At 40.9% G+C, this 25,471-nt stretch overlaps 1 protein-coding gene across 6 annotated transcripts in view; it reads right to left on the bottom strand.

The window, feature by feature from the left end:
* The window catches only part of AMPD2 (adenosine monophosphate deaminase 2), a 115,251-nt gene that overhangs the window by 7,338 nt on the left and 82,442 nt on the right, over positions 1–25,471 (bottom strand). For all 6 annotated transcript variants that reach the window (XM_072137387.1, XM_072137386.1, XM_072137389.1 and 3 more), the window contains exons 12-15: positions 13,613–13,776; positions 7,843–7,969; positions 4,322–4,485; positions 1,251–1,371 (exon numbers count right to left, since the gene is read on the bottom strand). In XM_072137387.1, coding sequence (XP_071993488.1) covers positions 1,251–1,371; positions 4,322–4,485; positions 7,843–7,969; positions 13,613–13,776 — 576 coding nt within the window. The remainder of the gene's footprint in view (positions 1–1,250; positions 1,372–4,321; positions 4,486–7,842; positions 7,970–13,612; positions 13,777–25,471) is intronic.

Below are 25,471 nucleotides of genomic sequence, written 5' to 3'. Positions count from 1 at the left end.
GACACATCTTCACAGCTTGCTAGATTTTGCAAGCAGGGTCCCCATTCCTATGTTGTATGTGAACATGTAATTACCCTGTAATATCTTATTCTGTTTGTAAATGCGCCCCATGATCTGTTGTGCTTTTTTGGGTGCCTGCCTCCTGTTTGTTTTGTAATTACAACATATAATTTATTAGCATATTAGTTACCCATACGCTGATGGTAAAAGGAACAGATTGCTTCCATTATGATATCTATTTCAGAATTCAGCGTATATTAAAAACAAAAAAAGTTGACCTGAGTGAAGTCGGCCCCCCACCTTGTTCAAATCAAACAAAATTGGTGTCAAACGTTTGTCTACGTTTGTGCTGGTTTGTGCAGCAGAATTTTTTGTTTGTGCCGCTATCATTTTTAAGAAATGAAAGTTTCCAGAGGTCATCAAAGGTCAACCAGCCCCCCCACATTGCCCAAATCAAACAAAACAGGTGCCGAACAATTCTGCTACGTTTGTGCTGCGCAAATTTTTGTTTGTGCTGCTTTTGTTTTGAATATATGAACAAAAAATTAAAGTTAATCAAAAGTTCAAGCAGCCCCCCCACATTAACCGAATCAAACAAAATTGGTGTCAAACGTTTGTGCTACATTTGTGCTGGTTTGTGCAGCAAAAATTTTCGTTTGTGCCGCTATCATTTTTTATATATTCATACTTTTTTGCAGAGGTCATCAGAGTTTATTTCTTCCAAAGTACAATGTCTTTGCTAGCTCCCCCAGGTGATCAAACCAGGGAAGTGTCACTAGGTTTGTTTTTTACCAGTTCATCCTAAACACCTCAAACACCTGAACATAACTTAAAAATTATAGCGGCACAAACAAAAAATTTTTCTGCACAAACCAGCACAAACGTAGCACTAACGTTTGACACCAGTTTTGTTGATTCGGTTAATGTGGGGGGGGGAGGCTGCTTGAACTTTTGAACTTTATTTTTTTGTTCATATATTCAAAACAAAAGCAGCACAAACAAAAATGTGCGCAGCACAAATGTAGCAGAATTGTTCGGCACCAGTTTTGTTTGATTTGGGCAATGTGGGGGGGTTGGTTGACCTCTGGAAACTTTCATTAAAATCTCGAAAACGATGGCGGCACAAACAAAAATTTCTGCTGCACAAACCAGCACAAACGTAGCACAAAGTTTGACACCAATTTTGTTTGATTTGAACAAGGTGGGGGGGCCAACTTCACTCAGGTAAAAAGTTGCTATGTAAGCCTCACCTTGCGTAGCAGGAGCCCATGAGAGATGTTCTGAGACAGCATGAATCCAGAAACAAGATGGTGAATAGGCCCAGCTTCTCCACAGTGTGGTCGTAAAACAAAAGTATGAAATCCACGCTGCCTGTTACCAGAAACAAAAATAGATAATACAATATTATAGGGTGGAATTATTTTAACTGCTTTGACTGTGCAGTCCAAAAGACACATACCAAATTAATATAGTACCGTATATACTCAAGTATAAGCCGATCCGAATATAAGCCGAGACTCCTAATTTTGAAACCTGGAAAAACCTATTGACTCGATTATAAGCTGAAGTTGGGAAATGCATTGGTCACAGCCTCCCCAGTATGTAGCCAGCAAGCCCCCTGTAATCCAAAGCCTGCCAGCAGCTGTACTATATAGCCTGCCAGCCCGCTGTAGTATATAGCCTGCCAGACCCCTTTAGTATAAAGCCTGCCAGCACCTGTAGTATATAGCCTGCCAGCCCCCTGTAGTATATAGCCTGCCAGCCCCCTGTAATATATAGCCAGACAGCCATCCCCCTGTAATATATAGCCAGACAACCAGCGCCTGTAGTATATAGCCTGCCAACCCCTGTAGTATAGACCCAGCCTGCCCCCTGTAGTATACAGCAAGCCTGCCAGCCCCTGCAGTATATAACCCGCCAGCCCCCAGTAGAATATAGCCTGGCAGCCCCATAGCCACCAGCCTCTAGTAGTATATAGCCTGCCAACCCCTGTAGTATATAGTCTGCCAGCCCCTGTAGTATATAGCCTGCCAACCCCTTGTAGTATATAGACTGCCACCCCCCTGTAGTATATAGACTGCCACCCCCCTGTAGTATATAGACTGCCACCCCCCTGTGGTATATAGCCTTCCAGCCCCTGTAGTATAGACTGCCAGCCCCTTGTAGTATATAGCCTGCCAACCCCTGTAGTATAGACCCAGCCTGCCCCCTGTAGTATACAGCAAGCCTGCCAGCCCCTGCAGTATATAACCCGCCAGCCCCCTGTAGAATATAGCCTGGCAGCCCCATAGCCACCAGCCTCTAGTAGTATATAGCCTGCCAACCCCTGTAGTATATAGTCTGCCAGCCCCTGTAGTATATAGCCTGCCAACCCCTTGTAGTATATAGACTGCCACCCCCCTGTAGTATATAGACTGCCACCCCCCTGTGGTATATAGCCTTCCAGACCCTGTAGTATAGACTGCCAGCCCCTTGTAGTATATAGCCTGCCAGCCACCTGTAGTACCATATTTTCCGGGCCATTAGGCGCACCGGAATATAAGGCGCATTAGTCCGATGCGCCTTATATATGTAATAATTCCATATATAAGGCGCATCGGACTATAAGGTGCAGGGTCCGGGGGCGTGGCGGAGGTCCGGGGGCGGAGCGGAGACCCGACGGGACGAGACGCGACGGGGAACGCGGGAAAGGTGAGCAGGGAAGGTGAGGGGGAGGTGGAGGAGGGCAGCAGACCATACTTACATAGGTCCCCGCTACCGGAGACAGCAGATCTCCAGCGGGAACTGCAGACCACGCGGCAGAAGTTGTTCGTGCCGCGTGGTCTGCAGTTCCCGCTGGAGATCTGCTGTCTCCGGTAGCGGGGACCTATGTAAGTATGGTCCGCTGCCCAGCGCCATACATAGGGTGCACCGGACTATAAGGCGCACTTTGGATTTCCAAGGAAATCCAAGGCTTTTAAGTGCGCCTTATAGTCCGGAAAATACGGTATATAGCTTGCACCCCTGTAGTATATAGCCTGCCAACCCCATGTAGTATATAGACTGCCACCCCCCTGTAGTATATAGACTGCCACCCCCCTGTGGTATATAGCCTGCCAGCCCCTGTAGTATTTAGACTGCCACCATCTGTAGTATATAGCCTGCCAGCCCCCTAGTATATAGCTTGCACCCCTGCCCCCAATTTAATGCCTGTAAGAAAAAAAACAGTGCATTCACCTTCCGCAGTACATCCCCCCAGCAGGCTCATTTTTTTATACAGCGATGCTCCGCCATCTGCTCCATGCCCCGCATGCTGACATTATAGTGTGTGCCGATGCTGGCGCACATACCGTAGTAGAATTTCAGGGAGCGGCTGACGTCATGATCTGTGCGAAGCACACCAGGCGGGGACACGGAGCCGATGATAGAGCATCGCTTCATAGAAGAGGAGCTGCTTGGGGGGGATTCGGAAGGTGAGTACACTGTTTGTATAAGCCGAGGTGAGGTTTTTCAGCACATTTTTTATACTCGAGTATATATAGTATTTTATTATGGGTTAACCCCTTAAGGATGCAGCCATTTTGTAGATTAAGGCTCAGACACATTTTTTGAAATCTGACATGGTTCACTTTATATGGTTATATCTTTTGGAAACTATAACTTGCCAAAGTGATTTTGAGTAAGTTTTTTTTATAACATGTTGCACTTTATTTTAGTAGTTAATTTTGGTTGATATATTTTGCATTTATTTATAGAAAAAAACTTACATTTGGTGAAATTTTTTAAAAAGGTCAAACCAGGGAGCCTGACTGCAGACACAAAGGAGTGTATAAGAGTATAGGGCAGGGGCTTGTGGGGATGTAGCTGAGCAAGGCAGCTGTAAGTAACCTTGTGGTACGCGTCAAGGTGTGGAACCCATCACCAAGGTTATACCCCATAAAGCATAGTTTTTTCTTCATTTCAAAAGCAAAAAAATATGTTATTTTGTACTACAATGTAAATTAAAAACATAAGTGTCACATTTGCTTTTTTCCCCTCGATTTCCAATCAATTAAGGGTAAATACCCTATGTAAAAATTCTATGTATTTAGTGAAAAAGATGGTGTTCATTGGTCGTGGAACGTAGGTTGGAAAGCAGAACTAAGTTGCTAACAACTCTTACTGCCTGGTACAGTCTATTAACAAAAATTTTGTTGTGATAATTAATAAAAAGTTCCAGACTCTTCCACATACTGTAGGAGAAAGTTGAAGCCACCTTCTATTTTCCACATATAAAGGAAGAAACATTTTTCTTACTAGTGAAATAATACTTGCACTAGTAATACAAGTACTACGACTATACCTGCGAAGGTGATTAAGGACAGTCATATTGGCAAACATGTAGTATAAATAGTAGGAATATGGAGGGTTTTCATCCTCTTTCCAGTTCTCTGGTAGTGGACTCTCCATATTAAAGATATGGTGTTCTGGCTTTGATTCATCATCCACACTGTCAAAACCATCCACCTAAATAAAGAAAGAAAATGAACACAACAATCAAACAGAATGGATGTACTTGTTTCTTCATCGAGAATGCTACAGTAAACATATGAGGCAACAGGATAGTGACACGAGTCAATTATCCCACAAGCTTCCTACCCTTACCGTCATTTGCCCTGCTCTCTAGAATGTAATTTATAAAAGATAGTGCCATATATCCTTTAAAATTCCTAACATTGTTCACAAAGTAGTGCAAAGAGAGATTTTAATGGAAACCTAACATCAGAGTTCAACCTATTAAAGGGGTATTCCCACGAAGACAAGTTTCTTATATGTACTCAAAATAACACATTCTCATGAATAGCACATTGTAATGAATGAGGAGTAAAATCCCCATATACTGCCATACTGTAGTATGGTAGTATATGATAAGATCGTATAGACAACCTAGGGTTAAAGTACCCTAGGGAGTCTAAAAAATAGTAAAAATAAAAATTAAAAAAAATTATATAATTAAAAGAACTAAAAACTCAAATCACCCTCCTTTCCCTAGAACTGATATAAATATTAATGAACAGTAAAAATCATAAACACATTGGGTATCGTACAGTCCTAAAAATGATAACATTGTAAACGCCATCAAAAGCTGCAAAAAACGACACCTCCCAAAGCTCCGTATAAAAGTATGAAAAGGTTATTGGCACGAGAAGATGGCAAGATCCCCCCAAAAGTTTTTGTACAGGAGGTTTTAATTTTTGTAAATGTATGAAAACATTATAAAACCTATACAAATTTGGTATCCCCGTAAATTCCACCGACCCAAAAAATAAAGTAGACATGTCATTTGGGGCGCACAGTGAAAGCCGTAAAATCCAGCCCACAAGAATACGGCACATATGCGGTTTTTACCAATTTCACTGCATTTTTCCCGCTTCCCAGTACACGGCATGGAATATTAAATAACACCATTTTGAAGTGTAATTTGTTACGCATAAATTAAGCCATATTACAGCTCTGTACATGGAAAAATAAAAAAGTTATAGATTTTTGAAGGGCTGTGGCAGAAAGGGGTTAAGATAGGTTCCTATTAACCTACTAAGTCTGTCTTTACCTAATTCTATAATGCTTTCTAAAGCTAAGCTAACCTTTATCTACCTTATATGCAAATTTTCCAGAGAGACTACTGGGGCGTGGAGTAGCCTCTTCGGGCAGTAGAAGCAGAGGCTACTCCGTGCACTGGTAGCCTCTGAGATCCTTTTCACACAAGTAATATTTATTGACAATTTGTTCCCTTTTAGAGTGGGTGTCTGAAAATGGATTAGGTCGACACTCACTTGTTCATTCAAATCAACGTGAATTCTTTATTGGATCATGATAAAAAGCTACATGCTTACATTCATGAGAAAATAGAGGCTTACCTGACACATTTCAGACTCTAATTCAGTCTTTTGTCATAGATAACAAAGAGAACAATAATGTGGGCAAATATACTCTATTCACCAGAAGTAATCTGATTGGCCCTAATTAGTGCAGGTATCAGTATTTTTAAAACAGTTTCTATTGCACCACTACAGTGTACAAAAATCACATTACAAAACATTGCATTTAAAAAAATATAAGGAAAAACATCAATAGTTTAAAAGCAAGTCATTCCTGACATTGAGACCTTTTGGAAAAATGCAATCTTTAGTGAAGATCCAAAATCCCTCACAGGAGTTTTCTCCTTAGATCACTTTCCCTATTATTTAGTTTAACTCTTTCTAGACTGCTAAAACAAAAGCAAGCCAGTCTCTGTTATGTCGGGCTATTAAATGTTTCGTTGCATTGGATGGATTTTTGTGTTCTGGGTTTGTGACTCCATTAATGTGTTCTTGGTTGCGTTCTTTTAGCATCCGACTCGTGCACCCTACGTAATCTTGGTTACAAATCACACATTTTGTATGGCTAGTTCTGTGTCATCTATTTTACTATTGGTGTATTTATTGTGTCTGGCAAAATGAGACATATATTAGCTTCACATTTTAAAAACCCTTCAGTACTTAAAGGACACCTGTCATCAGGTCTGTGTCACTAGTCCTGTCACTACTACCTGTTGGAGCAGCTCACAAGGATCCCATCCCAGCCTTTATCTAGTTATTTCATACATTACTCATTGTAAAATCATCTATTTTTTATCATGTAAATGAGGCTGGTCACATGGTCAGAGGCAGTGATGTCACCCCTGTTACCCCTCCCCTCTCCTCCCCCTGCTCATGTCTGTGTGTAATGTATAGTAAAGCATTGCTAGTGTGTGTGCTGCATCTGCTGACATGCTGCATCCTCCTAATACACATGTGAGAGACACAGACATCAGCTACACATGAATCTGACATGTTCTGCTGTAACATGGCTGCCTGGAGCTGTTGTATCTCTCCTATACACACACACATGCACACACAGGCTGCAGGGGGTGTGCCCACCAGCACCAGGAAGCACATCATTATACAGCCTCACATCATTATACAGGCTGTCAGTCCTGCACCGGGGGTGTGGCTGTGCCTCCCACTCATGAATAAGGTGGACAGCTTGAATATGCTAATGCTTCATTGGACATTTCACAGGTCATTTGCATACAGCTTTAGGACCTCATTGCTTAGGATTACAGGCATGTAGAGGGACAATGAAGGGATAGAGGCAATGCTCTCTAATGGCAGTTTATGAAAATATATTTAGTTTAGGGGAGTTATTTTGCATGACGGGTTCTCTTTAACCAAGAGTGTTTTGGATTGGCTTTACCAACACAGCTAGGGGACAACACATTCCCTGTTGTGGTCTCCCTCCTGGTAGACACATTAAGTCCCTCTAGTAAATATGCACTAACAATGCTTTGTATGCATTTAAATTCTTCACTAAATGTTGTAACAAATGTGGGTCTGCCTTTTAGTGTGTTAGGAGGTTGATGTTGACACTAGAAATGTGGTGTATTGTATTGCATGTGTGATTTGTAACCAAGATTACGTAGGGTGCACGAGCCAGATGATAAAAGAACGCATCCGAGGTGCCTAGTAAGTTTACTTTCGGTGAATATTTGCCCACACTATTGTTTTGTATGTAATCTATGACTAAAGACATAATTAGGGTCGGAAAAGCGTCAGTAAGCCTCTATTTCTTTATGAATGTAAGCGTTAGCTTTTTATCATGGACCAATAAAGAATTCATATTGATTTGAAGAAACAAGCGAGTGTCGACCTCATCCATTTTCAAGTTCTTGTATATGGGGAAAGAAAGGTGTGCCTGGAGAATTGCGCACCTGGAACTGAGTGGGTTCGTATGTGTTCTTATACAAGATTGGACTAGAGTGAGATTCTGTATTGCAATCTCACTGAATGCAATGAGGTTACTTACATGCTCCAGAAACAGGTGCAACTCTGGATGACTGGCCGGATTTACAGTGACTTCAAACAAAGGCAAGAAAATGTTCTCCAGTATTGCTTGAAAGTTATTAACCTGATTCTTACTTCGAAATACATCACTAAAAAGTAAAAAAAAAACAATATGAAAAAAGATACAAAAAGAGAATGCATGCTTCAACAATTAATCTAAACGCAAGTCTATCCCAAGATTATCCCAAGATTGCAAGTAATTAGTTGCAATAATAGACAGGGCCGGCACCAGCACCCGGCAGACCCGGGCAAGTGGCGGGGCCCACAGCTGGGTGCTGGCACCGTAAAGTGATGCTTCATTTGCTGCAAGACGCTGCCGTGCAGCAAAAACCCTGTCCTAAGCAGCAGTGCGGTGCCGGGTCCTAGCGCCGTAAAGTGGTGCTCCGTGTGCTGCAGGACGCTGCGCGTGAAGCACTGTGCGGCCGCCGGCAGGAGGAGGAAGACAGCGAAGGGGAAGCTCCGGACCTGACCAGAAGACTGAGGTATTATTCTTTTATTTTTAACCCCTTAACGACTTGGCCTTTTTAAGTTTTTTCACTTCCATTTTTCACTCACCACCTTCAAAAATCTCTAACTTTTTTTATTTTTCCACATAAAGAGCTGTGTGACGGCTTATTTTTTGCGTAACAAATTGCACTTTATAGTGACAGTATTTAATATTCCATGCCGTGTACTGGGAAACAGGAAAAAAATTCTAAATGCAGTGAAAATGGTGAAAAAACACATTTGCGACGTTTTCTTGTGGGCTTGGATTTTACAGATTTCACTGAGTGCCCCATATGACATGTCTACTTTATTCTTTGGGTCGGTACAATTAAGGGGATACCAAATTTGTATAGGTTTTATAATGTTTTCATACATTTACAAAAATTAAAACCTCCTGTACAAATTTTTTTGGGGGATTTTGTCATCTTCTGGCGCCTGTTATGGTTGGGTAACACAGAAGACAGGGGATAGTGTGCCCTGAGCTTGTCCCAACCTCTGTCCCTTCCTATAGCCCCCCCACCGTGGGGCGAATACTTGAAGACTCGAAATACATTTGTGGGAAGGGAAACACAAAAAGAGTGACAAACATAAAACACAAAAGAATGGTAAACTAACCGGAGTCACAACGAGAGAGTACGTCAAGAGCAAAATCAGTAAGCAAAGAGTCAATGTCAAAAACTAGCCGAGGTCACAACAACACAGATACAGAGCAAGTCAACCTAATGCAGCGAGCGAGTGATGAAGGGATATCAAACACTGGCACAGGTGACTAGTGAAGCTGCAATTTATGCAGCCAGAACTCCACCTCCAGAACCTGATAGGAGCTGGAAGCTTCTGGGAATTAACCCCTCAGGGTGCAGAACAACCAGGTCCCATGCAGAGGTACCACAAGTCCCAGCAGTTCCGAACACAACTCCTAGACAGCGCGAGATCTTAGCAGCCGCTGCCCGGGACGAGAGGTGGAGTTTGCGCGGATAGGCGCCGGGGGTCGGAGAACGCTGCTGGCACCAGCAGAAGAACCAGAAGTCCCAGCATTCTCCCTAGCGAACCTGACAGCGCCAATAACATTTTCATACTTTGGTGTACGGAGCTGTGGATGGTGTAATTTTTTTGCGACTTTTGATGGCGTTTTCATTGCTATAATTTTTAGGACTGCGCGACCTTTTGATAATTTTTTATAATTTTTTTTTAGATTTTTCAAAATGGCAAAAAAAAATGCCATTTACGACTTTGGGCGCGATTTTCCGTTATGGGGTTAAACGCAGTGGAAAAACCCTTATTATATTTTGATAGATCGGGCATTTTTGGATGCGGCAATACCTAATGTGTTTATGATTTTTACTGTTTATTAATATTTATATGAGTGCTAGGGGGGGATTTGGGAGTATGGCAGTATATGGGGATTTTCCATCTCATTCATTACAGTTTCATAGTTTCATAGTTTCTACGGTTGAAAAAAGACACTTGTCCATCAAGTTCAACCAAGGAAGGGAAGGGATTGGATGAGGAAGGGATTTAGGGGAAACAATCCTATATAACATAACCATCAATGTTATTTAGGTGTAAAAAGGCATCTAGACCCTTCTTGAAGCCATCCGCTGTCCCTGCTGTGACCAGCGCCTGAGGCAGGCTATTCCACAGATTGACCGTTCTCATAGTAAAAAAGCCCTGTCGCCTCTGGTGATTAAACCTTGATTTCTCCAAACGGAGACAGTGCCCCCTCGTCTTTTGATTTGATCTAATCTGAAACAACTTACCACCATATTTTTTGTATGGACCATTCATATATTTAAATAAATTAATCATGTCCCCTCGTAGTTGTCTCTTTTCCAGACTAAATAAATCTAGTTGTTTTAATCTTTCCTCATAACTGAGACCCTCCATACCCCTTATCATTTTTGTGGCTCTACGTTGAACCCTCTCCAGCTCCAGGGCATCCTTTTAATGGACCGGTGCCCAGAACTGGGCAGCATATTCCAGGTGTGGCCGAACCAGTGCCTTGTATAGTGGTAATATTACATCCCTATCACGAGAGTCCATACCACTTTTGATACATGACAAGATCCTACTGGCTTTAGAGGCAGCTGATTGACATTGCATGCTGTTATTCAATTTATGATCTACTAGTACCCCCAGGTCCTTCTCAACAAGGGACTCTCCCAGATTTACTCCCCCAAGGACATATTTTGCCTTTGGATTATTGGCCCCCAGGTGCATAACCTTACATTTATCCACATTAAACCTCATTTGCCAAGTGGATGACCAAACATTCAGTTTGTCCAAGTCACCCTGCAGCCTATGAACATCCTCCATAGACTGTATTACACTACACAGTTTGGTGTCATCTGCAAAAATAGACACAGTGCTATTAATTCCTACCTCTATATCATTAATAAATATATTAAATAGTAGTGGGCCAAGCACAGAACCCTGGGGTACACCACTCATAACTGGTGACCATTCAGAGTATGAATCATTGACCACAACTCTCTGGATACGATCCTTCAGCCAGTTTTCAATCCAATTGCAAATGATTTCTGCCAAACCAATAGCCCTAATTTTACCCATCAGGCGTCTATGAGGGACAGTGTCAAATGCCTTTGCAAAGTCCAAGAACACAATATCCACAGCTGCTCCTCCATCCAGGCACCTGCTCACCTCTTCATAGAAGCAGATAAGGTTAGTTTGACAACTTCTATTCTTAGTAAACCCATGCTGGCTGTCACTTATTATACTATTTGATGTCACATACTCCAGTATGTAGTCTTTTACTAACCCTTCCAATACTTTCCCCACAATGGAAGTTAAGCTTACAGGCCTGTAATTGCCAGGTGAAGTTCTAGAGCCCTTTTTATATATTGGCACCACATTTGCCTTGCGCCAGTCACTTGGCACCACACCAGACATTACAGAATCCCTGAAGATTTTAGCCAGCGGTACAGCAATAACAGAACTGAGTTCTTTAAGAACTCTGGAGTGTAACCCATCTGGTCCAGGAGCTTTGTACACATTGATTTTATTGAGCTTAGATTGGATAATGTCTACATTTAGCCAGTCTAGTATATTACAGGGTGCATTACCCGCACTGGCACCACCCAAGTCAGAAGTTCTCTCTTCTATTGTATAAACGGAGCTAAAAAACCTATTAAGTATCTCTGCCTTCTCTTGGTCTCCAGTCACCGATGCCCCATTTTCAGAATAAAGGGGTCCAACCTGTTGTGACCCATTTTTTTTTGCATTGATATACCTAAAAAATTTCTTGGGATTTGTTTTGCTATCTTTAGCTACCTGTCTTTCATTTTGTATTTTGGCTGATTTGATTTCTTTTTTACAGATTTTGGTAAGTTTTTTGTAAGTATTGAAAGCCTCAGGTGACCCGTCAGATTTATATTTTTTAAATGCCCTCTTTTTCTCATTAATTGCCCTTTTAACTGTAGCTCTAAGCCACGAGGGGTGTAATATAGCCCGTCTATACTTGTTACCTATTGGAATAAATTTAGAAGTATAAAAACCCAGGATAGATTTGAATTTCTCCCATTTAACATTAGTATCACCATGTGACAGTATCTGATCCCAGTCTATATCCTGTATTGCAGCCCTGAATTTTTGGAAATTAGCCCTCTTAAAATTCAAAGTTTTCGATTTTCCCACCTGTTTCTGCTTTTTAAAGTTTAAGAGGAAAATAATTATATTATGATCGCTGTTCCCAAGGGGTTCCCTGATACTGACATTTTGGACAATCTCCTCATTGTTCGAAATCACAAGGTCCAACAATGCGTCACCTCTTGTGGGATCTTCTACAATCTGCACCATAAAATTATCCTGCAGAAAGTTGATAAAATGTCTCCCCTTCATAGATGAAGACGAGCCCTGACCCCAATTTATATTTGGAAAGTTAAAGTCTCCCATTATCACTACGGTCCCCTCCTGTGCAGCCCGCTCCATCTGTTTATATAGGTGACCCTCTATTTCCTCAGAGATGTTAGGGGGTTTATAAATTACACCAAAAATAATTTTTTCAAAGCTCTCTTGGCTTTGAATTTCAACCCACAAAGTTTCAGCCTCCTCACACTCTGAGACCACTGACTCATTCACAATCGCTTTTAAGTCTCTTCTGACATACAGACATACACCACCTCCCCTCCTATTTGCCCTGTCTTTCCGAAAGAGTGTAAAACCTTGAATATTAACAACCCAATCATGCGATGCATCGAGCCATGTCTCTGCTACACCAACAACATCTAACTGTTCCTCTAATATCAGAGCCTCAAGCTCGCCCATTTTGCCTGAGATACTTCTGGCATTTGTGAACATACAATTTAATTTTCCACAGTTATTTATCTGATTTAAAGTAATTTTACTGGCACATATATCCTCACCACTGTTCTGCAACTTGTGGATCTCCTTATCCACTGCCTTAGGCCCCCATACACCGCCCACCTCACCACCCACCAACATAACCTGCCCCCTCTCTGACCTGTCTACCCCTTCAGTGTCTTCCTTTTCCTCCTCCCCCGAGCCTAGTTTAAATACTCCGCCACCCCTGCTAGGATCTTCTCCCCCAGCACACCAGCCCCCCTTCCACTTAGGTGCAAGTTATCTGCAGAAAACAGCTTGTACCCCAGTGAAAAGTCAGCCCAATGCTCTAGGAACCCAAATCCCTCTGCTCTACACCAGGATCTGAGCCATGCATTTAACTCCCTGAGCTCCCGCTGTCTGCTCTGTGTAGCGCATGGCACAGGTAGAATTCCGGAGAATACTACCTTGGAGGTCCTTTCCTTAAGCTTTGAACCTAGTTCTTTAAAATTATTCTTCATTGCAATTAGCACATTGCAATGAATGGGTTAAAACGAGACAGCTTCGGGCCTTCGTGAGACCCGAAGCTGTCATGGAAACGGATCGCGATCCCCGTGACGTCATCGGGGAGCGACGATCCGCAGCAAGATGGCGGCGCCCAGGCGATCGATGTGAAGACACCCGCAATCTGTGCTAGCACCGATCGCGGGTGTTACCGGTAAGCGATATGCAGCAAAGACATACCGGCTATGCACCGGGACCCTAGTCTGTTATAGATAAGTAGTATATTCACAATGATAAAAATTTTAATGAAAGGGTCGTACAGTTCCTAAATCGATATCAATGAAAACGTCAACTCAAAAAATGCATAAATAAATAAATAGATAACATGTTATGAAAGGAAAACAGAAGATTTTTTTATAAGAAAATAAAAAAGACATCATAATTACTAGAGTCGTGGAATCTGCACCAGCCATCGGACATTGTTGGAATGTACTTTATGACTAACAGCCCAAAGCGCCAAACTGTCCCATTCCATGCGAGAACGACCATATATTGAAAGACGTAGCTCTGCATTCTGATATTTACTTTCTTCCAAATCTGACATCACTTCCTGCAAAGAAGTAAAATAAGAAAAATAACTGATTAGGAACTGAATGAATATGCAGTATTTTAATGTTGTGCCACACTTTAAAGGGTTGTCACCTTTGCATTCACATTTCATTTAATATATCTGACAGAAATATCCATTTCTTCAATGCATGGTTTTACAAAAAAATTACCTGTGTGAAGATAATTCCCATTATATGTTGCCATCTTGTCCCTTGGAAACGACCACCTCTACTCTTCCAGCAGTGGCCAGATATGCACTATTGAGGCATGACCGACCACCTGGGTACAGCTTTTGATACCTCAGAACGGCTGCAGGACATGCATTAAATACCAGCCATTTCAGATGCAAAAAAAATATGTATTTGTTTCTTTGTGAAATCACTCCAGCAGTGGTGGTCATAGTTCAAATTAGTTACTAACAAACATTTCCCATATGTCTGTCTGCTTTATGTTTTCATAGGTTTTAAAATGGATGGATATTTTATTTTGATGTCACAAGGCTTACAAATTGAACATCGGCTCACCGTTTTTTCAAGATTTTAGAATTTCATTTTTGGGCATCATCAAAGCTGCAGCCTTCAAACTATCAGAAACAGCTTTTTAAGAAGATTGTTAACCCTTTGAAATCTTCATAGCCATATAAACAGAATAGAGGTGAAATTTAAAATGGATGATAAAAAAAGAAAATGCATCTTAAAATTTGTTATAGAATTTCTCCTGAGTACAGACACACCCTAAATGTGAACATTACTTGTTGTATGGGTGCACAGTGAGGCGCAGAAGGGAAGGAGGGCAACGCATAAGACATTCGTGCCCTCTAGGATGTCATGGCTTTCAATTAGTTCATGGGCAATAAAATTTTGTGAGCAATAAAATATTTATTTTTCTATCAATGTTGCCATGTGAGGTGAGATATGTGGCTATGCCCTATTGAAAATTACTTACCTTTTTTGCAGTGGGGTTGTTGAAAAAAAACATCAATTCTGTACTTTTTTTGGTTTTTACCAAATACCCAAAGTAACATGTTATATTTATTCTATGGGTCAGTGCGATTGCGGCAATGCCAAATACATATATTTTTACTTACATTTTACTACAGTAGTTTTGTAGAATAAAACCTATTGTGGGGGAAAAAAAATCTATCATTTTTGCACCATCAAAACGCTATAAATATTTGGTCTATAGAGCTGGTTGAGAGCTTGGGGCAAGTTGTACTTTAAGAAATTTTCTTTTACACTGTTCATCGTACAGGTTCAATAATGATTTTGTTTTATTGTACAGGTCATTATGGACACAGTGATACCATATATGTTGAGTTTGTATGTTAATTTTCACTTTTTTTATGTTATATGAAAATTGTATATGTATTTGGGGCTTTTTAATAATTTATTACTCTATTTTTTATTTAATAGCTTTTTTTTAACTTTTTTAAAAAACTTTTTTATTTGTCTCACTATGGGACATGAGCAAGCAATCATTCAATTGCTTGTTCATTATAATATACCCTGCAATACTAACAGCGCTCCTAGCCATAATAGTATGTTATGGAGCGCAAAGAGGTTAAACGTGAATGTCCAGATGAGAATGCCCCCTCAAGGCACATTTTGCTCTTTTTGAAATATTTTAGTGATTTTAGTTTATAAGAGATCTGTTAAAATCGTTCTGTATAGGATATGATCTACTTTCTCACAGTCTAGAAATGTTACAATTAAAAACAACCGTGGGCAGTGATCCCTATAAGGCAGTGATGGGAAACCTATGGCCTTTCTGTGGGCACTCAGGCCATCACCCCAGTACAGAGTTTACCAAACAGGACCAAATCCATCAAATCTTCCTGCAGTCCCAGGCAACTTAAGAGATGTTGCTCTCAGTGGTATTTTACAGCGACACTTCATTCACTGTTTGGAACTGCTTGAAAAGTAAGAAGGTGTTGAAAGAAGTGCATTCTTCCTGTACAGAGAGACCCTGGAGAGAAGCTACAATGATAATCTGAATTTGCCCCCCTTCTTTCAACTGTATTGGTGGCCGTAGGCAGCTGATACAATTGAAAGATGTGGAAGAACAGGTAGCAATAAGTTACTGCTTAAAATGCCATGTTGGCACTTCACGGTAAATAAGTGGATTTTGGTTGTACTTTGGGCACTCTGTCTCTAAAAGGTTCGCCATCACTGGTATTGCATTTAGTGCAGACGTGTGCTATCCGTTGAAAAAACAGGCCTTTGGGTGTCATCAGTTTGTCATCAGTTTTTTTTTTCCAATTTCCCCATTCATTACAATGTAAGAAAAAAACATCCTTTCCCCATCAGTCAAGCTTCAGGTATTTTTGTACAGAAGAATAACTCAAGCAGACACTGCTTTTTCATTCATAAAAAAACATAACTGATGGACAGAACAAAAGAACTAAAATCACAATATAGATGTGCACTTAGCCTTGCACCAATTTTCCCAATGGAAAAATTCTGTGTGAGCTAGTTCTAAATGTACATCATCATGGTTCAGGGGTGAGTTTGTAATTCTGTGGGGAAAATCCTCTGCATATTAAATCTGTAATGTATGTGATTTCAAAGTTTACAGGACAGATTAAGCAATGTTCATATTGCACTTTCTAGGCTCTTTGTGTGCCAGAAAGAATGACGCACAGCACATTAGATAGACTATGCCAAAATGATCAAACTATGCCAAAAAGAGCTGGTCGCGACTTACTAGACACTTTTCCAAATTGTGCACTACTGCAGATTTTCAGAAGGCCTCTTATCTTTGTATGGGAGAGAAGAAATCTTCTGAGAAGGTGCTACACAATGGGAGGCACTTATAATTTTTTTGTCGCAAGGTTTGTTTTTTAGTATAGGAAATATGTGATTTATTACACTGTGATTTTTTTTTTTATTGTGTCACAAGGGCTCAATGAATGTTGAACAGCCAAAAACGTCAGAAATTTCTCAACATTCAAGAAAGTGAAATAGTAATTTGGTAGATTTGCTTTTGGTTGGTCTTATTTTATGCCACAAATTTCGCAAAAAAGTGTCCGAAAAAAGTAGCAGAGCAGGAAAAGTGTCCAGATTTACAAATTGCCCCCAAACTAAGTGGCAAACGGCGTGAGTGTCAGAAAAGAAAATAATTTGTGGCGCCAACACATAATAATTTATGGCCCAGCAACAAAAAATAAAACATACGCCAAAAGTCCAATAATAAACCACCTTGAACCCCAATCTACCCATGGTAATACCTGGTGATTTCACCAAGACTTTGGGATAGATTTACCTGAAGATGTGGTGCAGAATGATCTGTTTGCAAGGATCTCGAGGGGGATTATCCTATCTGAACCATGAGTTCTCTGCTAGCCTGCTTTCCAATAGTTCTAAAGTAATAGATACTAACATTAAATACAACATAAAAATATATACAATAATCTTACTCTCACAACTTAAAATGTTCATTTTTATTCAATTAATATGATTAATAATAATACATGTAAACTTGCTAAGTATGGGGGGCATTTATAATATGGTGACACTTGATGCGGCGGTGTATGATGAAGGTACATCAGAAGGCTCAGAACATCATACAAAACTACCACTTGCCAGACAAATTCCGTTCAAACCCCTCAACACCACCTTAGCATGGAAGTGAGAAATAACCACATTGCCTGGTGGCTTGCAAGGCATTAAGATTATTTCAGGGCTTGTACTTCAGATAATTGGGGTACAAGCCCTGATAAATCTCTCCCAAAAAACCTATAAAAATGAAGACATAAAAGCAGCAAACACACAACTAAATCAGAAATGTATGATAATGAAAGATGACCTAGTAATATATTTGCAAAATGTCCACCAGACCATGGCATAGGTCCAAATGTTCAATGTTACCTCCAACCAACTGATGTTGTTTCCAAAATCAGAGCAATATACAGTCACGTGTGTCAGTTAATTATTTATCACTACAAAGTGGTGCCAGATTCTTGTTATAACTACATTAACCTAAGGTTTTGTGTCATGTAGCATTTACATAACGTGTTTTATATCACTTGGATTATAACAAACCAGCACTTAGGGGTTTTAGAGGATATAAAACATAACATTTAATTTCTAGTTACATAAAACCGCCTCAAAAATTGATGCACAAGAATTATAAACCAACAGACACCTACAAGGAATAATTCATATTGCGAAAGTGTACAGTCAAAAATAATAGTCGTCTACTGGAAAAGAAAATGTCACCACCTGCAATTAAAGGTGACCATCTCCTATTGTGATTCAGACGTCTTTAAAGGTGATTAGCTGGATAAAATTGGCATATGGAGCTGTGGTGTCCCTATGGTAACTCCTCAAACTCCTGCCCTAACAAGGCCAGTCCACAACTGTCCTTATCCCTAGAAACGCATGCCCCCTGTATAGCGTCACCTTCCATGACGCATTTCGTCTTCTGACTCTTCAGAGGGATTTTGTAGGACGTCGCTGTCCGTTTTGCTTAAGGTGAGTCCAGCATAAAGTGGCATGCAATTAGGAACACTTAGCTGCAAGCTAAAACTTTGGAAAAATAGATCCTGCTAATCATGTGCAGGCTGACTGCGCCAGATAGACGGCACTTCCGCCTTTTAAACCTAAAGCCCCACCTCCTGTGGACACTGAATGGTCACACCTCCCATCTGGTTGATGATCCTATTGGTCGCTCGCAGTGCGCAAAACTCCATGCGGCGGACCGCAATGTAAGCAGGCAGGGACCCGGTGAAAGAGGGGTGGTGCGCATGCGTCGGTTTGGCAGGGAAGGAATGTAGACGCGTCTCCATAGAGACGCTTGTAAACCATTCCCCTAGAGGGCACGGTAACCACTTAATGTTAACACAGAATGCCTTGGCGGGTAAGCAATAGGCTAGAGGGCTCCAGATGACGCTGTATAGTATTCCATCCAGTGCCAGTGGCAGGACAAATTAACAAGCAAAGAGGCACTCATGGAAAGAGAGAAATTATCCAGCAGTATTGAGGTCACCCCTTCCAAGATAGGATCATACAGCGAATGTCCAATGCCGGTAATTGTTAGATAATAAACGTGACGCTTTGTGTATTCCAATATGCAGTGCTAGTAGAAATGGACCAATACAAGTCACCCAAATAAAAAAACATAGTATGGGATCATGTAACAATCCGTGTATTAAACCATGCGGAATTCGTTGGAATTAACAGCTTCATGTCGCGCAAGCAGGAATTATGGTATGAAATTATGTAGCACTCCATATGTCATATTGTACAGTGTTAAATGGTAGTGAATGCTGGTTGGAACAAGCAGATGCATATCACCCAAGTAAAAACCCTAATATGTTCCTACTAGGGACCTCACAATGCAGGGAAAGTATAGTCACAAGTATGGGAATAAATAATGTAGAAGAGTGGAAAACAACAAGCCACACAGTATTTATAGAAATGACGTAAATAATAGTTGGTCATTCAAACCTTTTGGAATGACAGTATCCAATATGTAGATCTGTTTCACCTCACTCTGGAGGATCATCTTGTCCCAATTACCCCCACGTGCTGGATAAGGGACTATATCGATCCCCATAAAGCGCAAAACTGTAGCGTCCCCTTTATGATGTATCCATTGGGTATAGGTTTATCCCTTTTGTGCGTTACATCACCCAGCTGCTCTCCAACTCTGGGTCATGGCTATCCCACCTCAGCAGAGAATTCGTTGCTGTGGGCTTGCGGTATATGGATGAATGCAGTGAGCCATCTTGCGATTCAGTAATTAACACCTCTAGGAATGGAAGATTGTTATGATGGATCTCTGACGTTAATCGCAACCCTAGATGGTTATGGTTAAGTGACTGGACAGACTTAGTAAACTCATCTGCTCCACCTCTCCGCAGGACGAATATGTCATAAATATATCAAAGGAACAATTCCACATTCAGAATCCCAGCACTTGGATTATAATAAAAGAACTAAACATTATATTTTCTTCTGGAAATTCTAAAGGACATTTTTTTTCTAATGTTCTAAAGGACATTTACCCTCAGCTTAACTGATGGTAGATTTCCTAAACTTACTTGCTCCTCCTTTTGTCTAGGGGATGTCCTCATTTTTGTATGGAGAACGAACAGATTATCGTAAAAAAATATTTAAATGAGCCGGTGGCACTCCTGTCTACGCCATTAGCACCTCTTGACTCCACCGCTTGATAATGCATGCACGTCCCCTCTGTGTTCATTGCAGCCGGACCCCGCCTGCTGATCCTCATTGAAAGTTTTTTTTTTTACGATAATCTGTCCCCTAGACAAAAGGTTGAGCAAGCAAGTTTGGAACATCTACTGTCAGTAAATCTGAAGGTAGATGTTTTTTAAATTACAAAATCATGAATTACCGTATATATTCCCTAGTATAAGCGTCCCGAATATAAGCCGTGACCCCTAATTTTACCACCAAAAACTGGGAAAACCTATTGACTCGAGTATAAGCTGAGGGTAGGAAATGCATTGGTCACGCCCCCCCCCAGTATATAGCCAGCCAGCCCCCTATAGTATACAGCCTGCCCCCAGTAGTATACAGCCAGCCCAGCTTGCCCCCATTAGTATACAGCCAGCCCAGCCTGCCCCCAGTAGTATACAGCCAGCCCAGCCTGCCCCCAGTAGTATACAGCCTGCCCCCAGTAGTATACAGCCACCCCAGCCTGCCCCCAGTAGTATACAGCCAGCCCAGCATTAAAAAGAAAAGAAAAACAAAAAACTTATATACTCACCCTCCGGTAGCCCCGGAGCGCAGCGCTGCTCCCCAGATGTCCGTGCGGGTCATTGTGACATCATAGGGGAATCCATTAAGGTCTCTGGGAGTAAAGTACATGTCCAGGTCCAAGTCTTACACTGCTGTCACCGATGACAATTGTCTCGGTAACTCTTTAGGCACTACAGTCATGTTTGTAGTGTCATGTACTCTAATACACCGTCATACATTAGTATGGTAGTGTATTACTTGGAACAAGCGATGAGAAAATCCAATTGTCAAGAATTATTTTTCTCTGGAATTACAATTGTAAAATATTCCAGTTCTAACTTACATACAAATTCTTCTTAAATACAAGCCTAAAGAACCTATCTTCCACAAAACCCGGGGAGTGCCTGTATAATAAAAAAATGAAAATCACCACACAATCCGCACATATATGGTATTGTCGTGTGCCCTAAAAACCCATACAATAACATAAAATTAGTACTGAACCTGTATGGTGAATACCATAAAAAAAATGTAAAAACCATGCCCATTTGTATTTTTGCGCATCCAACTAAACAAAAAAGCAATAAAAAGTGATCCAAATGTCACATTTACACCACACTGATACCAATAAAGAGCCTAATTCATTCCACAAAAATAAGCCCTGAAAGAGCTCAATCAAAATCTTAATTTTTTGTGAAAATAAGTATAACATTTAGAAATCAGAATGTTCCAAATTTTTCAAAATTTTCAACATATTTTACATTTTTTCATAAATAAATGCAAAACATTTCAACCGAAATATACCACTAAGGTGAAGTACAACATTTCACAAAATAACAAACTGCAAATTGTATTGGCTATTGTTAGTGTTCTAAAGTTGTAATCACATATAGTGAGACATGGCAGGGGTTAAACTGAAAAAAACATAAACAAATAAAACCCTAAACATGTTAGATATTGCCGCTCATGGTAAACCCTGTCATTGAAAATAGCACCCAAATGTCTGCAGCACTGCTTTTTCGCCATTTTGAAACATACGTATAAAAATTTTACAAAGAGTTATCAAAAGGTGATGCAGTCTCCTTAGCCAGCGATAAGGGCTACATGGGGATCAACTCCCTTGTAAAGTGACATGATAGGCTTAATTATGCCAACAAGAAGTTTATTCTGTTCTGGCAGTATATTACTGCTGCCCAACCCTAATTGCATAGGTCCACGTGATATAATAGTACATCAAAGTGTGTTCACTGCCTAAGGGCCTTGACATATTATTACATTAGAGTGGTAACAAAGCAGCAACAGAAAGGCTCAGTCACTGAGGCTGTTTTGACGAATATTATAGTTTAATGCCTCTAAGACGCAATGCAACCAAAGTGTGTTCATATTTAATATACCAGACACTGCGCCAGGACCAGTTTGTACATTTCACATTCACCTCCTATCACTTCATGTTATTTCATATGACTGCATACCTCTTAACTTTATTCAGAGAGAAAGAGGGACAAAAGATGCAGCAAACCATGCCTTTTGCTCCGCCCCTGCTCCACCCCCACACAGTATTATTTCCCCATTAGTTCCTCCCATCTCCCTCTAACGTTGTTGCCCCTCTTATTGTGCTCCCCAGCAGGTCTCCCTCACATTGTGCCCCCCCCAGCAGCTTCCACTCTTCTTTTGCCCCCTTTATTGTGCCCACCCCCAGCAGCTCCCCCTATAATTGTAACCCCCAGCTGCAGTGGTTCCCTCTCATAATGCAGCCCCTCTTATTGTGGGCTTCTGGTTATATATTGTGGAATGGGGGAGTATTTTGGATCCAGAGATGAAAGAACACATTGGTTTGAGGAGGCTTAGCAGCTACCAAATCATTCATTTTCAGCAGCATATTAATTTGGGATTCATTTGGGACGCTGATCCAATTATATAGATGTACATAGATGTGAGTCCAATGAGGTACATCGGATACACATCTGCAGATCCTGTGCTGGCGCCTTCTATCCCAATGCAACAAGTGAAGCCAAAATGATACACTAACTTAATTGAACATGTGTACCAACAGCACTTGCGCAGTGAAGTCAGTGTACTACGCTGACTTCACTTGCCAAAACACACAGGCGGCGATCAGAACGAGGTGAGTATACTATAATACTCTGCAATTCAGTATTTTGACCAAAATACAAGGTACAAGATCTCCCCTGTTCCCTATCAGTTTCTCCATCCCAGTCTGTGATTCTACAGAACTCTCTCTGTGTCTCTAAACTCTCCTCATGCTGCAGCCCTTCCCTCACTTTGCACTCCACATTTTATACACAATGCAGAGAAGCTATTAACCCTTAGTCCTCACACAGCACAGACTATATATTTCATGTAACTGTTTTAATTATGATTTCTTCCACTTATTACATGTTCCCTGCTCCTTCGTGTGATGGCTAGTCTAGGCTAGGCTAGTCCCCATATACATCTTGTATGTACACTTTGCAGTGTTCAGTGGATTTACTTGTAGGAAACTAAATGGATTTAATGTTAAAAGAGAACACAAAACATCATGAGCTCTCTGTGCAGTTTGAATTGGACTTAATTTCAGGGCAAGTACAGGAAGACGTTAGCCTCTGGCCACTTCACCACTGGTGAGAAATATTTTTGTCAAACACTTTCAGAACAGAAAATGCCAAAACTGTGGAAAGAAAAGGGCGAGCAGCAGAATATGGGCATCGTTCTATTTGTTTTTAATGGAGGAATCCCATTTGAAAATTTTATGAAATCATCATAACTTTTTTTTATTTTTCACTAATCAATAGCTCTTGGGATGTAAAACAACTTTGCCTATTATCTTTATTACCTACATTCATTAGTTTCCTTGCTATAGACCTCAGATTACCTTAGTGCTGCAACAGCTGCCTCCTCTCCATGTGCTGATAAGCTCTGGAATCCGTCAGTGTAAACAACAGGAGGCCCTGTTTCAATGAACTTAGCAGGGCTGGAAGTGTTCTGAACAATGAATGCAGCAGAGCTGGATGTGTATACAAGATCTACCTGTTCCCTATCAGTCCCTCCATCCCAGTCTGTGATTCTACAGAAGTTTCTCTGCCCGTCTCCGCTCTTCTCGCTCCTCACACGGCACAGGCTATAGACTTCATGTTACTGGTGTACTAATGATTTCTACCACTTATTGCATGTTCCCTGCTCCTCCACGTGCTGGAAGTTGCCAAGCTGTTCACCATATACATCCTGTATGTGCACTGTGCCGTATTCAACGGATTTACTTGTAGGAAATTAAATGGATATAATGATAAATTAATTTGAGAGAGAAGACAAGGCATCACAGGATCTGTGGGCAAGCTAGCTGGCCTCAGTCTGAGGGCATAGACTGACAGAAATTAGTCACCGCCCACTTCACCTCTAGTAAGAAAGATTTTTGTCTAACACTTTCGGAACAGAAAATGCCTTAACTTTGGAAAGAAAAGGATGAGCAGCACAACGTAGGCATCGTTCTGTTTCTTTTCAAAGGGGCAATTCCATATAATAATTTGGTAAAATAACTATAGCATTACAGTTACGCTTTACAGTTCACAAGAATCTTGTCTTTGTGGGAATAACCCCTTTACGGACTGAGCTCATATTCACCTTTAGAACACAGCCTTATTTTCCAAATCTGCCATGTGTCACTATATGCGATTAAAACTTAAAAATGTTTTGACTCACCAATGTGTTTTTGCAGACAGTTTTTTGTGACATGGTGTACTTCACCTAGTGGTACATTTTGGTTGTTGTGCACTTATTTATAAAAAAAAATTAAAATTTGGTGAAAATTTAGAAAACTTAGGTTTTCTGTGCATGACACGGTTAGCCTAGCCTCCGGAATTGGTTATTAACCCCTTAACGCTCTGCGCCGTAGCTCTACGGCGCAGAGGTATAAGGGATGTATGAAGAGGGCTCACGGGCTGAGTCCTCTTCATACAGAGGTGGGGTTTTTTGCATTTTGCACAAAACCCCCACCGCTAATAACCGCGGTCGGTGCTTGCACCGATCGCGGCTATTAACCATCTCAACGCCGCCGGGAAAGTCACGTCATCGGGGGGGGGGGGGGGGGCGGCGATCGGTTACCATGGTAGCCTCGGGTCTTCTTTTGACACGAGGCTACATGGCTTATGCAGGTTCGTTACAATGAGCCAGTGGCTCATTGTAAAGTATGACCTGCAAAAATGCCATATATTGCAATACTGTAGTATTGCAGTATATGGTAGGAGCGATCTGACCATCTAGGGTTAATGTACCCTAGATGGTCTAAAAAATAGTGAAAAAAAAAAATTAAAAAAAAAGTTTAAAAAATAAAAAAAATTAATAAAATATTAAAAGTTCAAATCACCCCCCTTTCCCTAGAACGGATATAAAACATAATAAACAGTAAAAATCACAAACATATTAGGTATCGCCGCGTCCCAAAATGCCCGATCTATCAAAATATAAAAACGGTTACGGGCGGCGGTGACCTCTGAGGTGGGAAATGGCGCCCAAATGTCCGAAATGCGACTTTTACACCTTTTTACATAACATAAAAAATGAAATAAAAAATGATCAAAATGTCGCACAGACCTCAAAATGGTAGCAATGAAAACGTCGCCTCATTTCGGAAAAAATGACCCCTCACACATCTCTGTGCGCCAAAGTATGAAAAAGTTATTAGCGTCAGAAGATGGCACATGTACACATTTGTTTAATTTTTGAAAATGTATTAAAACACAATAAAACCTATATAAATTTGGTATCACCGCGATCACACCGAACCAAAGAATAAAGTAGGCGTGTTATTTGGAGCGAAGAGTGAAAGTCGTAAAAACTGAGCCCACAAGAACGTGACGCACGTGCATTTTTTTTTCAATTTTTCCACATTTGGAATTTTTTTTCAGCTTCGCAGTACACGGCATGTTAAAATAAATAACACAGGTCTGTACACGTAAAAATGAAAAAGTTATGGATTTTTGAAGTTGGGAAGCGAGA

This window comes from Engystomops pustulosus, chromosome 2 (assembly GCF_040894005.1).
Source record: "Engystomops pustulosus chromosome 2, aEngPut4.maternal, whole genome shotgun sequence".
NCBI lineage: Eukaryota > Metazoa > Chordata > Amphibia > Anura > Leptodactylidae > Engystomops > Engystomops pustulosus.
Note: the sequence above shows the minus strand (reverse complement) of the source record. Positions and strands in the feature narration are given on the sequence as shown.